The sequence below is a fragment of the Rana temporaria genome, chromosome 13 (genome assembly GCF_905171775.1).
Source record: "Rana temporaria chromosome 13, aRanTem1.1, whole genome shotgun sequence".
Lineage (NCBI taxonomy): Eukaryota > Metazoa > Chordata > Amphibia > Anura > Ranidae > Rana > Rana temporaria.
The window spans coordinates 104,220,374-104,236,021 of record NC_053501.1 but is presented as its reverse complement, the minus strand read 5'-3'; the positions used below and the strand labels follow the sequence as shown (position 1 = coordinate 104,236,021).

Sequence of the window (15,648 nt, the reverse complement as noted above, 5' to 3'; positions counted from 1 at the left end):
TCTCTCTCTTCCCCGCCACGATCGCTGGGAGAAGGACTCTGATTCCACCGGCGCCGCCCCTGCATCCACAAGGGGGAAGCCAGGGCCTAGAGTAATTTTCGGGGCCCTACGCATCTTGCGTAGTGAGCGTATAGGGCGCATCGGCTCTGGAAGGCATGTCTGGTCTACTAGCTCTAAGCACAAAAATTAAACAATGGCCTGTTAGCCTTCTAGATCTTTATCTCATGTTGGTTTTGCTTTAATTGTATCTTTGACATCCTTGTTTCTCATACTGTAGATGATGGGGTTCAACATTGGCGTCACAGCCGTATAGAAAATAGACACATTTTTGTCTGTTTCTGCAAAATACATAGAGCGGGGCCTCAGATACACAAACATGATGGTCCCATAGTAGAGAACCACCACCGTCAGATGAGAAGCACACGTGGAGAAAGCTTCCCTTTGAGGAGCTTATTTTCAAGATGGTGGAGATGATGTGGATATGTTAGGAGGCGGGACGCAGGCCCGCCTACATTTCTAGGAGGGGCCTCGCCCTTTTAAACAGCCTCTTCGCCTCCTCCTACTGTCGGCTCTTTCTTTAGTTTCTGAGCCCATCACCTACTCGTCGCCCGTGACGTCATTTCCAGCGCGACGGCGACGGCTGCAGCCATTTCCAGGGACTTCAAGCGTGGACGTGGACGCTCGGAAGTCTCTCCTCCGGTCCGGAAACCGCTCACTCGTTCCGGTCAGGTACCTCTCAGAGCGGCGGTCGCAAGGCCGTGGCTCTGGTCTCCATGACGGGGGCAACAGCTGCAAGGGGGGGGTTTCTCTCAGCCACATATTTAGCCATGCAGTGAGCTAATTTAGGTCGGTTCATCAGGCAGTCTGATCAGTAGGTGGCCCTCCCAATACCACTTTGCCAGTCATCCTTTGATCAAAAAAATTAAAGGAGCCAAGTAGAAAATTGTCATCCAGACAGCATCTGCATCCAGTCAGATGCAGGCACTGTTCAGGTACTTTTACAGCTTGCAGAACTGGTAGCAGAATACATTACTTGTAGCAGAGATATGTCCATATGCGCTGTGCAGCATTTATGGAGGAATCTGTTTGATTTATTTTGTTCCGCTCACAGCATATATTCAGAATATATCCCATCCTGTTCCTAGGGGCATTTCAGTCGGGGAGGTTAAGGGGCGTGCAGGAGTCAAGAATGTTGTTGAGGCAAGATGTATACTGTTGGAGTGTCAGCCTGTCAGTTCAGCTCACAGGACTAGTTAAAGGGTACTATGCAAAGGGTGCAGGCGTCATTTTCATTGGTTAAACTGGTCAGGACATTTTCTGTGGGTTCGCTGTTAGCACTCATGAGGCACTGGTCACCACTAGCAGTGAGGTCGGGGGCACTGTCCTTTTCACTGACTACTATGCAAGGGGCACTGTTCACCCACGGTAGCCAGTCAGGGGGGGGGGATAAGGCCTTAAGACCCAACGCCGGGTAAATAGATTTTGTTTGTATGTGGGAAGTGATGACCGCACCTCACTATCAGATCACAAAGCTGAGCACAATGATATGGTCATAAGGCGTACCAGCACTTTTAGGGGTGGGGGGGGGGGCACGGTTGTCCTTCCAGTCATGGGTCACTGCTTCTCTCATCAGTCTTCGTTGGGGGGTTGTTGTTTTCATGTTGGTCAGGATGTCCATTTCTTTCGTCAGGTTGTCTTATCAGTCCGCACACATGTCACAATTGCCTGTTTCTCATTTTCCTTCCAGGTACTGGTCGCAGGGTGGGGGATAAGCGAGGCCGTGTGTTTTGTCCTTTTTTTGAGTGGGCCAGCGATTTTCTCTTGGTGACCACGTTCTTGGTACTTACATTTTATTTTTCGTTTGGGGTCATGTTACCTTTCTTTCAGGTCGCTTTTCATTTCAATGTTTTCTTCACTCATAGGTGCTGGTTGCAGTGTGGGGTGCGTCCGTGACCTGTCAGTGTTTTGTTTTGCAAGTGTAGTAAGTGCTGTCTTACTTTTCACGTTGGTTGGGTCACTCGTGACAACTAGCTATTGATCACATGCTAGGGTGGCTTCTAGTGCACATTCCACCAGCAGTTGCTGCTTAGGGGTTTCAGTCGGGGAGGTTTGTTTGGGTTGAGGGGTAGCAGGTACGCTTGCCCTCCCCAGCAACAGGGCACTTGGGTGACTGCTGGGCCAGACCTTCATTGTCACTCCAGTAGTCGTCCTTTGGGGTGGTGCTTCACCGTCCACGCTACACGTCACGTTGGCTAGTCGCCGCTGGGGGGTCAAGTTCAGGTGGCATCCGGCCACCCCTCGGCAGGGTTGCTCAAGGTCACAGTTCACTGGGTTTGGTCCTCCTGGCTAGTGGATTTGGTGGGGTTCGTTTTACGGGGTAGGTTTCCTTAGTCACAGGGCGGTTCCTGTGTTACAACCTTTTGCGTTTATATTCTCAGGAGGTTTCTCACGTTCCCGGTGCCTGCATTCCAGGTAGGTATTACGTTTCCAGGCACATTTGGCTTTCGGTCCATATGGCGGTTGGGGCTTCACTATGTCCTGTTCCATCGGTTGGTGGCCTGTCACGCTGGGGGCATAGTTAGGTTGGGATGGCCACTTCAGGTATCTGGTGCATTGACATTCTGCTTGTACATTTCACGTTCGTCATTTCATTCCACATTTCATTCCACATTTCGCTTCCTATTCTTTACCTGACATGTTTTCAGGTATCCGGGGCCTGAGTGTTCGTTTTTAATTGCCCGCACGCCTCGGGTGACTCGGTCCTTTGCTTTTCACGTCGAGCACTTTCAGTTATCTACACAGGGGCCAGATCCACTTGGGGTTTCGTGGTTAGTCACTCACTTACCAGTTCGATGTCACAAACTTGTCACATGTCCTGGGCGGGCATGTTTTCGGCTAAATATTTCATTTTATCCGCCTTGTGTTAGGTCATGTCCCAGGCGGCAGACATCGAAGAGGGGTCAGTCGTTCCTCCTTCCCAGGGGGAAGGATCCGAGCATGACAGCACACCATCTATGAGGTCCTGGACCATCCCCAGATTGGTGGCGGAGCTCCAGCGCAGGGGAATCTCTTACCCTTCGGCTGCACGCAAGGCGGAGCTGTTCAGACTCTTGTTCCCCAGGGTTTCAAGTGCCGCTCCAGAACAAGTGACTTTGCGCTCAATTGGGGCTTCTCTCACGCTCATCCACTCCTCACTCAACGTCCTGTCGACAGCCTTTCAGGAGCTACGGGCCAGGGTGGAGGTCCTCGAAAGCCCTCTTTGCCTGACTCCTGCAGCTCCTGTCGTGCCCGCTACATCGGCTGACCCAGTGTTCCCCGTGGTTGGCCCAGTCCCTGTAGGTAAGGCCGCTGGTTCCCTTTCAGTCACTCCCGCCCATTTCGTGCCGGCCAACATTAGAAAAGACATTCTGGACAGGAAGGATGTCAATTTAGCCTCCCTTTTGATCGCAGCTCACGATGTTGCTGACAACAAATCGTACGCTTGCGGCGACGTCTCAGTGGTAGTTAAGTCCAAGGACCATAGACTTAGCCGCAAGCTCTCCGTCCCTGAGTTCGTGTTAGCTTTTAGTATCTATAGGGATATCATCTGTTCGGTCAGTCCTCAGAGGAGGGAGGAGTTGGATTTATATTTATATGCGGTCGTAGAGCTGGGCTATAAATATGGCGGGTCGGCATTTTATGACTACCATCAGTTGTTTTCTGCAAAAGCGGCAGCCGTGTTCATCCAACATCAGGCAATGACTGACTGGAGCGTGGTGGATACGGAGCTTTTTTGTCGGCATTTCGCAGGATTAAGGTCTCCGGTCTGCTCCATGTGCCAGACCTCCACTCACACGTCTTACTGGTGCCCTCTCATGGGACCCCCTGCTGTGCCGGGGCCTTCCAGAGCTTCCTCTAGTTCAGACCTGGGCAAACTACGGCCCGCGGGCCGTATACGGCCCGGCGGACCTTTTAATCCGGCCCCCCCCGCCGCCGCTGCTGCCACGTTAATCACAGCGGCGGGGAACATTACAGACAGCGTTCGTTTGAACAGCTGTTTTCCCCGCCGCGCATAGACACTCCCCCTTGGATGGATCTGTCCAATCGCGAGCAAGGGGGAGTCACATAGACACTCCCCCTTGCTCGCGATTGGACAGATCCGTCCAATGGGGAGTGTCTATGCGCGGCGGGGAAAACAGCTGTTCAAACGAACGCTGTCTGTAATGTTCCCCGCCGTGGTGATAACAGTAGGCAGGGCCGGTACAAGGCAGGGGCGGGAGGGGTCACTGTGCCCATCACACGCAGCCACTGTGCTAACACACGCAGCCACTTGTGCCACCATAAATTGTCGCCACTGTGCCAATCACACGCAGCCACTGTGCCAATCACACGCAGCCACTGTGCCCATCAAACGCAGCCACTGTGCAATCAATTGTCGCCACTGTTCCCAAACGCAGCCACTGTGCCATCACATGCAGCCACTGTGCCAACACACGCAGTCACTGTGCCATCAATTGTTGCCACTGTGCCCATCACACGCAGCCACTGTGCCATCACACGCAGCCACTGTGCCATCACATGCAGCCACTGTTTAATCAATTGTTATTGATTAAACAGTGGCTGCCTGTCGCCAGCGTCTGTCCCCCTCCTGTGCCATGTCCCCAGCGTCTGTCCCCCTCCTGTGCCATGTCCCCAGCCTCTGTCCCCCTCCTGTGCCATGTCCCCAGCCTCTGTCCCCCTCCTGTGCCATGTCCCCAGCCTCTGTCCCCCTCCTGTGCCATGTCCCCAGCCTCTGTCCCCCTCCTGTGCCATGTCCCCAGCCTCTGTCCCCCTCCTGTGCCATGTCCCCAGCCTCTGTCCCCCTCCTGTGTCATGTCCCCAGCCTCTGTCCCCCTCCTGTGTCATGTCTCCAGCCTCTGTCCCCCTCCTGTGTCATGTCCCCAGCCTCTGTCCCCCTCCTGTGTCATGTCCCCAGCCTCTGTCCCCCTCCTGTGCCATGTCCCCAGCCTCTGTCCCCCTCCTGTGCCATGTCCCCAGCCTCTGTCCCCCTCCTGTGCCATGTCTATAACAAGTACTCGTACCAGTTGTCCAACAATGATATTTACTGCTTTTTATAAAGAAATACAATTGATTTTACGCAGTATTGAGTTTAGCCTTTTGGCCCGGCCCTCCAAAATATTTTTAGTTTCTCATGTGGCCCCATCGAAAAAATAATTGCCCACCCCTGCTCTAGTTTATTGCCGACCCCTAGCACTTCGGCCTCTTTTGACAAACTCGGGCCGGCCGATTCATTATCTGGGCAAATCACAGCTTTGTAACAATTTTAATCAGGGATCCTGCAATTACAGTCAGTGCCGCCTGCTGCACGTCTGTGCCACCTGTTACAGGGCGCACCCGAAGTCGTCCTGTACGCTTAAGCAAGGGAAGTCCTCATGACTAAGCCGTATCAATATTTCTGTCTTACAGTCCTGTTTGGCTTCCCACCCTTCCCCCTCCCTTTGTCAGTTTCTAGTTGAGGGGTTTGTGCGGGGGTTCCATACGGGCTTTATCACGCTGCCTCAGGGCACATTCGAGTGCAAGAATCTTCTGTCCTCAGGCATTGATGTGGAGGCAGTGGATGGGCTGCTCCAGACGGAGCTGGACAAGGGTTTCATCATTGGGCCTTTCTCTTCCCCACCATTCCATCAGTGGAGGGTCAACCCTCTGGGCCTAGTTAAGGGGAAATTTTCTAATAAACTGCGATTAATTTATGATTTGTCAGCTCCTCATTGCTCTCGGGTACCCAGTTTAAACTCCTTGATTCCATCAGAGGAGTTTTCTCTGAAGTATGCATCAGTTGACCAGGCCATCCAGCGGATCATATGTATAGGTAGGGACGCTTGGTTGTCTAAGGCTGATATCTCGGACGCATTTAAGCTCCTTCCTATTCAGCCTTCCCTGTGGCAATGGCACGGTATCAAGTGGAGGGGTATGTATTTTTTCGCTACCAACCTTACTTTCGGCTCCAAGAGCAGTCCCTGGATTTTCTTTTTTTTTCAAATAACGTTTTTTTTATTTTCGTAAAAGGTCAATACAAAATATAGCAGCATTTCAAGTGCAAGATAGAAGAGGTAATACAAAAATTCCAGCTGAGTGTACTTACACAGCGGCTTCATTCTTGGTTATACATTCAGTAACGTACATTCAGTAACGTATAAAACAACTAGGTAACAAAGAGGAGAGGGGGAGAAGTGAGAGGGTAGAGTAGGGGAAGAGAAAAAAAAAAAAAGGGGGGGAGGTGAGAGAGAGAAAGAAAGAGAAGGGGGGAGACAGGGAGAAGGGGGGGGGGAGCAGGCAGAAGTGTTGGGTGAGGTGATGTACCTTGGTGGTCTGTTGTCGGCTCACGGCGGGTCCTCCACCGAATGCCACCTCTCCCAGACCAGGTCATGGTCCTCCAGCCTATCCCGAATCCTAGCTGTCATTTTTTCCATAAGCTCTACATCCTTGACCCTAGCATAAAGGGCTTCTTGGGGTGGGGGCATTGGTTTCTTCCAATAAAGTGCTATCAGGCACCTCGCAGCTGTGATTATGTGTCTCAGGAGTTTCTTATAGGGTTTAGCTATGCGGGGTTGGGATAGGCCCAGTAGGAACAGCTTGGGGGAGAGGGGTATGGGTGCCTCCACGAGGCGGGTCAGGAGCTCTTGCACCCGAGTCCAAAACTGGACTATCAAGGGGCAGGTCCAGTAAATGTGGAATAATGTGCCCCTGGCCTGGTTGCACCGCCAGCATCGGTCAGAGGTGGAGGGATAAATCCTGTGGAGGACGTCCGGGGTCAGGTACCAAAAGAACAGCACTTTATATGTGTTTTCCTTATAGAGGGTGCATATCGAGCTCTTGGCCGCCTGCCTCCAGACCGCCCTCCACTCATCCTCTTCAAGCTCCCCTCCCAGCTCCCTCTCCCAACGGAGCATGTAGGTGTGTTTGCTTTTAGTTTGTAAGGGGTATTCATTTAGTATTTGATAGATATCTGATATGAGGCCCCTTCGGGCTGTGCCCTCTAGTATGATACGCTCAAATGGGGTCGGTTTTGAGAAAAGAAGCCGGGGGGCTATCGTGTGGGCGTAGTGGCGGATCTGTAGGTAGCTGAAAAAAGCCTGTCGTGGAATGTCATGTTTGGCTTGGAGCTCAGTGAAGGAGTGCAGGGTGCGGGATCTGGAGTCTACTAGGTGACCAAAGTGAAACAGGTTACGCGAAGCCCAGGGCCATGACATCTGGTGGGTGAGACTCGTCGGTAGTTTAGGGTTATAAAGGAAGGAGGTCAGTAGGGAGCTATCAGACGTGAGTCGACAGTCTTGGGCTAGCCTCCTCCAGATACTTAGCAGCTGCCGCATGGAACCCAGGAATCGTCCGGGCTCCACCGTCGCGTTCGCGTTCCATAAGAGATTATTGGGGTGTATTGGGGCCAGCCAAATCTTTTCCACCTCCGTCCACCTGTTGTAGGACTTCTGGGGAAACCATGATGCCACCGCTCGGAGTTGTGAGGCCTGGTAATATTTGACCAGGTCTGGGAAGGCCAGACCTCCCTCGGTACGCACGGCCGTCATGACCGAGCGTGGGATCCTGTGGCGCTTGTAGTTCCACACATACCGGAGGAGGTCCGCTTGTAGGGCGCGCAGATGAGCGCATGGGACCGGGACTGGCAGGGTCTGGAAAAGGTACAGCAGTTTTGGCAGGATCACCATCTTTATGGCTGCTATCCGGCCCAAAAGGGATATCTGGTGAGACTTCCATTTATGGATCAGCGCCCTTATTGAGCTGTATAGGGGGGGAAATTGGCCTGGTACAGGGATGCAAAGTTCGGGGTCAGATGGACACCCAGGTATTTCAGGGAGGTTTGCTCCCAGTGGTACGGGAAGACGGACTGTAAGTGCAAGGCCTCGGGTCCGGGCATGTTAATTGGCATGGCCATAGACTTGGACGTATTGGTTTTATAACCCGATAGGGCCCCGTAGCGTTCTAGTTCCCTTTGTAAGTTGGGTAAGGAGATGCGGGGACGCGTCAGTGTCAGAATGATGTCGTCGGCGAAGAGGGAAATTTTAAATTCCCTTCCCCTTACTGGGATACCCCGAATATCCGGGTTGCCGCGTATCGTTGCTGCTAGAGGTTCTATGCAAAGGGCGAAGAGGAGGGGGGACAGAGGGCACCCCTGGCGAGTGCCATTAGTAACGGGGAAGGTGGATGAGGTGGCAAAGGGAGTTTTCACCTGTGAGATCGGATTAGTATAGAGGTGTCGGACCGCCTGAAGGAAAGGTCCCCCAAAACCCATATGTCTTAACGTGGCGAGCATGAAGGGCCAGCCAAGGCGGTCAAACGCCTTTTCTGCATCTAGGCTCAGGAGTAAGGACTCCGAGCCCTCCCTGCCCGCCACGTCAATGAGGTCAATCACCTTTCTCGTGTTGTCTCCCGCTTGGCGGAGGGGGACAAAGCCCACCTGGTCTTTATGGACCAGGGAGGGTAAGACTGCGTTTAAGCGGAGGGAGAGGACCTTCGTAAAGATCTTAAGATCTGAGTTCAGCAGGGCTATTGGCCTGTAGCTGGCGCATACTGCGGGGTCCTTGTCTGGTTTAGGGATAAGGGTGATAAATGATCGCTGCATATCTTGTGGGATAGGGGTTCGGTGTAGAAAGGCGTTGAAGAGCTTCGTCATATGGGGGAGGAGTGTGGGGAGGAAGGTCTTGTAATATTCGTATGGGAACCCGTCTGGGCCCGGGGATTTGCGAGCGGGTAGTGCCTTAATTGCCACGGTCAGTTCCTCTCCTGTGATGGGAGCGTTTAGGGAGGCCAGGTCCTCCGGCTTTAGCCGAGGGATGCCCGCCTGTGTCAGGTATCGTGTCATCCTATCTAACAGGTCGGGGGAGGGCGGGTTGTGGGGGATTTCTGGCTTGTTGTACAAGTCCGCGTAGAATGCTGCGAATGCGTCCGCAATACTTTGGGGGTGTGATACAATATTACCCGATCTGTCCTGGACCTGGTGCGGGGTGGAGGCGAGTGTGCGGTCTGTTAGTTTCCTCGCCAATAAGGCTTGTGCCTTGTTGCCCTTGTCATAATATACCTGTCGTAGGCGAACTAGGGCTTTCTCGACTCGACCCAGCGCCAGGTCCCGGAGTGTCGACCGTACCAGGGTGATACGTTTAAGGAGCATTAGGGAGGGTGAGGCCTGCAGGCGGGTTTCTAGGGTTCAGAGCTGCGTTTCCGCCTGCTCTTTAGCCGACTCAGCGTTCCGTTTTAGGGCCGAGGAGATGACCATGCAGCGTCCTCTGATTACCGCTTCATGTGCGGCCCACAGAGTGGCAGTGGAGATGTCCTGTGTGTCATTTTCGCGAAAGTAGAGTTGGAGGGCAGAGTCTATTTCCATTTTAGAGGGGGCGTGCTTCAGGAGGAAATCGTTTAGACGCCAGTTATAGGGCCTACGGGTGGGGGCGTTCAGGTCAAGGGTCAAGGTAATGGGGGCGTGGTCGGACCAGGAGATGGGCAGGATCCGTGCTGTATCAGTAACGCGTAACGTGGTGTTGTTTAGTAGGAAATAGTCTATGCGCGAGTGCGTATGGTGGGGGGGATGAGTAAAATGTAAACTGGCGGTCCCCTGGGTGAAGCGCCCTCCATGCGTCAAACAGAGCATGCTTCCTCGTTAGCTGGCGGAAGAGCCTAGAGTCCCGCAAGGCCCTTGCCTGCGAGGCCGAGGATTCACCACCAGGCGATCCCAGGTTGCCGAATTGGGTAGATTAAAGTCCCCTCCCACACCAGTAGGTCGTGGGGGGATCTGGCCAGGCGGGCAAAAACCCGACCCAGAAATCTGTGCTGATGTGCGTTGGGGGCGTACAGAGTGCATATAGTTATGTCCCGTGAGTGCCATGTTCCCCGCAGGATAATGAAGTGGCCTAGGGGGTCTATGTAGGAGTCTGTGCAGGTGAAGGGGGTGCCCTTTTTTACCAAAATTGCTACCCCTGCCCGCTTCCGTGAACTAAAGGCCTGATATATTAAGGGGAAGTATCTGGACGCGAACGCAAAGGAGTCGCCCTTAGAGAAGTGCGACTCCTGTACCATTACGATCTCCGCCCCTGACTGCCTAAATTCTCTAAGTGCCAGATGACGTTTCCTGTTGGAGTTAAGCCCGTGAACGTTCAGGGATAGTAACTTAGCCATACTGTGAGTGGAGTGACCATGGTTCATACTTAACTGGAGTCAGGTGCGTTGCATTCGGTTCTGGGAGGGCGAGTGGAGGAGCCGCCGGGCCGACAGCCACCTGGACGCGCCGTTGGGTCCTGCCTGCGGGGGAGGGGAGAGAGAGGTGTCTGAAAAGAAAGAGAAAGATGAGAGCAAAAGACCAAAAAAAAACACACATCAACATTCAACAACGGGGGCCCGAGTGGCCTAGGGGCCCTCGGGTCCCAACAGTTCCTTAAGGACCTCCCGACCAAAATGTCCAAAAATGTGGGTCGGGGGGGCAGGGGGGTGACGTGGAGAGATTCCACCAGGGGGATTGGGAAGGAAGGAACTCTCAGGCTATCAGCCATGGGGGGGTCCGTAATCAGAAGGGCAGCCTCTACGGTGTCTCGTCCAAGACAGGCCCGATATATAGCGTTAAGGTAGGGCTGGGGCAACCGGGGGGTAAAGTAACAAAATAACAACAAAAATGAATCAAGAGGGCTTCATGTAGCTTTCTGGGCGGCTCTTGTGGCCAGGGCGGCTGTCTCAAGTGGGGCTGTGCCTGGGGGATTTTCGAGCAGGGTCTCGTCCCCTGGGGCGTCTGGGTGGGGGGACCTTCTGCCAGACCACTGGCGGAGGGGGTGGCGTGGCCACAAGGTCCCAGTCCGGCAGCTGGGGGACGGGGATGTCCAGGGTTCTGCAGAAGGCGTCTAGGTCCTCCGGGTAACGTAATGTGGCAGAGGTCCCCTGGTGGGTGGCGGACAGGCTAAAGGGGAAGCCCCATCGGTAGACAATGTCTCTGTCCTGTAAGGTACGGAGCAGGGGTTGTAGAAGCCGTCGTTTCTGCAGGGTGATACAGGAGAGGTCCGGGTAGAGCTGTAATGGGTTGTTGTGAAAGATTAGGTTGCGAATGGGACGCGCTTTACGCATTATAGCTTCCTTCATCGGGTAGGAGTTTACACGGCATATAACATCCCGCGGTTTGGAGGCAGGACCCTTTGGCTTAAGGGCTCGGTGGGCTCTATCCATCTCAATGGGCTTGTCAGCTGGTGCGCCCAGTATGTCGTTGAATAAATTCTGGAGGGTCAGCTGGAGGTCCTCCGCCCCGTCAACTTCGGGGAGACCGCGTATGCGGATGTTGTTGCGGCGCCCCCTATTGTCCAGGTCTTCCATGTGCCGCTGCATATCTCTGAGCATAAGGTGATGGTCTGACGCCTGAGTTTGGGTGCGGTGAACCGCCAGTTTAGTCTCTTGTATCTCCTCCTCCGCCATCTCCACTCTGTCAGCTAAGTGTTTGAGGCCTGTGTGTAGGGCCTGTATTTCAGTGCGGCACGTCGCCTTAACATCTTCAATCAATTGTTTAAAATCCTCTTTCGTGGGGAAGGCCTGCATATAGGACTGCCATGGCGGGGGAGGATATTGAGGAGCTCCTCTGGCGGCAGTCGGGTTATAAAGTGGATCGGTGGGGGACGGTCGGTGGCTGGAGACCGGTTCTGCATGCCCTCTGGCCTCTAGGGGGGGGGGGTTGATGGGATGAGTCCCATGGTGCGGACCAGGCCTCAGCCTGATCCCCCAGTGAGGTGGGGGGCCTTCCATGCCACGGGGTGCTATTGCTGGCCATGGATGCGTATGAGGGGGGAGAGATCCCTCTCCGATCTCCGGCCTGGGGATGGATGGCCTGATGGATCTGTCCCCTGGCTGCAGGGGAGGCATGTTGGGGCCTAGCACTGGCTGATACGCTGCCCTGCTCTGGGGAGCTCATGGAGGCCTGGGAGTTGGTGGGGGCTTGGAGAGCCGGAAAGTCCTCCCCGGTGAACGTGGGAGAGGGGGAAAGCTGGGCCCCGTTTTGAAAGTCCTGATCCGGGGCGGTGCGGAGCAGACGGGGGAAGGCCCCTGTGCATTGAGTGTCCCGGTCTCGAGGGTCGGGGATGGTTGCAGCCTGTGCCGCATGGTCCGCGGCAGGGGGGCAGGGGTGCGGGGATCCACTCACCCGTAGCTGGGAGCCATCCGGGCTCTCGGAGAAGGCCGAGGTCCGAGATCGGGTCGGGGATGGCTCTGGATGGCAGGTCTGAGGCGAGCGAGGGGGAGATGTCCCTGTGCTGAGCGGGGCCGCGTCCGGCGGCATCTTGTCCCCTTCACCCGGCGGCATGTCGGGTGGCTTAAAGTATCGCTCGAAGGTTGTGGAGGAGCCTGGCGGGGGTTGGGATGATCCCCGTGCCTTTGTGGATCTGGTGGTCCGCGATCCGCCCATGGATGGCTGCAAAATCCCCCGTTTTTTTGCCTAATTGCTGCGGGCTGGAGAGGAGCTCTCAAGGGATGCTTCCTTCCAGGCTGGCTTCCGGTCACGCCCCCAGTCCCTGGATTTTTAATGTGTTCGCAGATGCGCTCAATTGGATTCTCTTACATGAGGCACGTTGTCAGGAGGTTTTACATTATCTAGACGATTACCTCCTGATTGAGAGTGCAGGACGTACACCCTCCGACCTTCAGAAGTTGGTGGCGGTGTGTTCCGCTCTCAATGTCCCTTTGGCAAGTCAGAAAATGGAGGGCCCGGGCACCTCTCTCACCTTTTTGGGAATCGTTCTGGATTCCCAGACCATGCAGGCGAGGCTACCAGCAGACAAGTTGGCCAGGATTAGGGAGCGGATACATGGGTTCACCATGTCCCGAGTCACTTCCAGGAAAGATCTGCAGTCACTGCTGGGGATGTTAAATTTTGCCATGAGAATTATCCCCCAGGGCAGGTCGTTCATCTCTCGGTTGCTCGCTTTGCTCCCCGCAGCCCCTGATGCAGATTCATTGGTCAGGTTGGACTCAGCAGCGTCAGCTGATCTTCGCATGTGGGATCAGTTCCTCCAGGACTGGAACGGTGTGTCCATGTTCATCCCCGCAGTTTCGGAGTCATCATTTCGGGTGGTCACAGATGCCGTAGCCACTAAGGGGTACGCAGCCATTTTTGGTACCCATTGGCTGGCCGGACCATGGCCGGATGAATGTAGGGCAATCCCCGGGTTCGTCCGGACGTCGGCCTTGTTCGAGGTTTACCCCATAGTTGCTGCGGCTCAGGTATGGGGGCATTTGTGGACAGGCAACTCAGTGGTGTTCTACACAGACAATCAGGCGACCGCAGAGATTGTCAACAAGGGAAGATCGGGGTCACTGTACATCATGACCTTCATACGCAGGCTCATTTGGATTTCCCTTCAGTTTAAATTTCATATCCACTGTAGTTTCATTAGCGGGGTGCAGAATTCTGCGGCGGACGCTCTATCACGGTTTGATATGTTGTCCTTCTTTCAGCAGGTCCCGGACGCAGACGTCTGTGCCACACCGTCCCCACAGGTCTCCCAGCTGAGGATGGACTAAGCTTGCACTGGGCAGGGGCACTAGGTTTGATTAACAGGTCATTGGCAAATAACACCAGGAAGGCGTACGGTACAGCCTGGAGAACATTCCAGACTTTCCTGGCACAGTATCCCAGGGCAGATCCATTTGACAATCAGTACCTCTTGTCGTTCATGGCCTATTGTCATTTTCAGCTGAAGTTGTCCCACAACACAATCAGGGGGTATCTGGCAGGCGTCCAGCATTTCATTTCTCTGCTCCATCCTGGCAGGCAGTCACTGTTTGCAGCTCATTCGGTCAAAGCAATCCTCAGAGGGATTCAGAAGAGCAGCCCGCCGAGCTCTACCAACAGGTTGCCCATCACAGGGCACATCTTCCGGGCCATGTCGGATATGCTGTCTGGGGTTCCATTTGGGTTACTTCCCAGTCTGGTGCTGAAGGCAGCTATTTATCTGGCTTTCTACGGTTTCCTGAGACCAGGGGAGTTCACCCGTGCAGGGGCCAACTCCCGTACTCTGGTAGTTAGTCAATTAGTTAGGTCCCCCGACCATTTTGTGCTGCATTTGGAAGCATGCAAAACACAGCAGACAGGGCCAGGTACCAATGTCAGGTATTTCAGGGTCGAGTCTGGTTGCTGTCCAGTTTCTGTCTTAGATTCGCTTATGGCCCAGTTATCAGGGGTACCCAGGGACAGTCCTCTTTTGCCGGTTAATGGGGCCCCTCTCACCTCAGCTCTGTTCATGAGATATTGCCGCACTCTTTTGGGGAATTTAGGTTTGAACCCCATGTCATACTCGGGTCATTCCTTCAGAATTGGGGCCGCCTCATCGGCCTCACGTCAGGGGGTCCCGGTTCACATCATTAAGAGGTTAGGTAGGTGGAGGTCGGCATGTTACTCTAGATACATCCCGGAACCACTTACAGAGATGTCTCTGGCTTTTGCTCATCTGGCTGATTGATGTTCGGGTTTAAATAAATCTTCTACTCACATACATTTGTCCTAGTGTCTTTTGTTTTTGCCCCCTTTTAGGCATACTGACCTCGTGACCACGGCACACCTCAGGTCACCATTCATCTCACATCTATTTCTTTCCCTAGTTCCCGTTAGAGGCTCCGAGTACAAGTTAGGAGGCGGGACGCAGGCCGGCTACATTTGTAGGAGGGGCCTCGCCCTTTTAAACAGCCTCTTCGCCTCCTCCTACTGTCGGCTCTTTCTTTCGTTTCTCCCACCCTCCCTTTTCCCCTTTTTTATTTGTTATCTTCTTGTCCACCTTCTTTTCTATTTCACATATCTTCTCGGGTATGCCCCCTTTTAGGCATACTGACCTCGTGACCACGGCACACCTCAGGTCACCATTCATCTCAGATCTATTTCTTTCCCTAGTTCCCGTTAGAGGCTCCGAGTACAAATGAAATAAATGTCAAGAAAAAAGAACACATAGCAATGATACCCGTTGCAATATAAGTGGCTATTTCATTAAGCTGTGTTTCTCGACAGGACAGTCGAAAAAAAGGAGGCATCTCACAGAAGAAGTGGTTGACATGGTGGGACTTGCAGTAGGGGAGTTGGAAGGTGAGGACAACGTGGATGGCGGAGTTCGTGAATCCTATAATCCATGAACATGCAGCTAAACTGACACAAAGCATCTTGCTCAAGATGGTGTTGTAGTGCAATGGTCTACAGATGGCAGCAAACCGGTCATACGCCATGACGGCCAGAATGATACACTCTGTGGATCCTAAAGCCAAATGGAAGTACATCTGTACTGCACATCCCAACAAGGAGATACTTCTATCCATGACCACAGTATTCACGAGAATTTGGGGAACAATGGTAGATGAGAAACAGATGTCTATAACGGAGAGATTACTCAGAAAGAAGTACATGGGGGTCTGTAGCTTTGGGTTGATCCTCACCACAATGATCAGTAGAAGGTTTCCTGACAATGTGATTATGTAAATCATAAAGAACACAAGGAAGAAGATGGCCTGGAGATGGGGAACATCAGATAGACCAAGGAGGATGAAACTTTCTGGAGATGTTTGATTGACGTCTTCCATAATATTCAGTTACTGCCTAATATAAGACATTTTTAACATCTTAAATCAAATATATGTACCGTATATACTTGTGAATAA

At 53.4% G+C, this 15,648-nt stretch overlaps 1 protein-coding gene across 1 annotated transcript; it reads right to left on the bottom strand.

Annotated features, from left to right (window-relative positions):
- Nucleotides 1-222: 222 nt before the first annotated feature.
- On the bottom strand, nucleotides 223-15,570 carry LOC120920099 (olfactory receptor 5V1-like). The gene is given in 3 exon segments (XM_040332012.1): nucleotides 223-436; nucleotides 438-483; nucleotides 14,919-15,570. Coding segments are annotated over 3 exon segments (912 nt in total).
- Nucleotides 15,571-15,648: the final 78 nt, after the last annotated feature.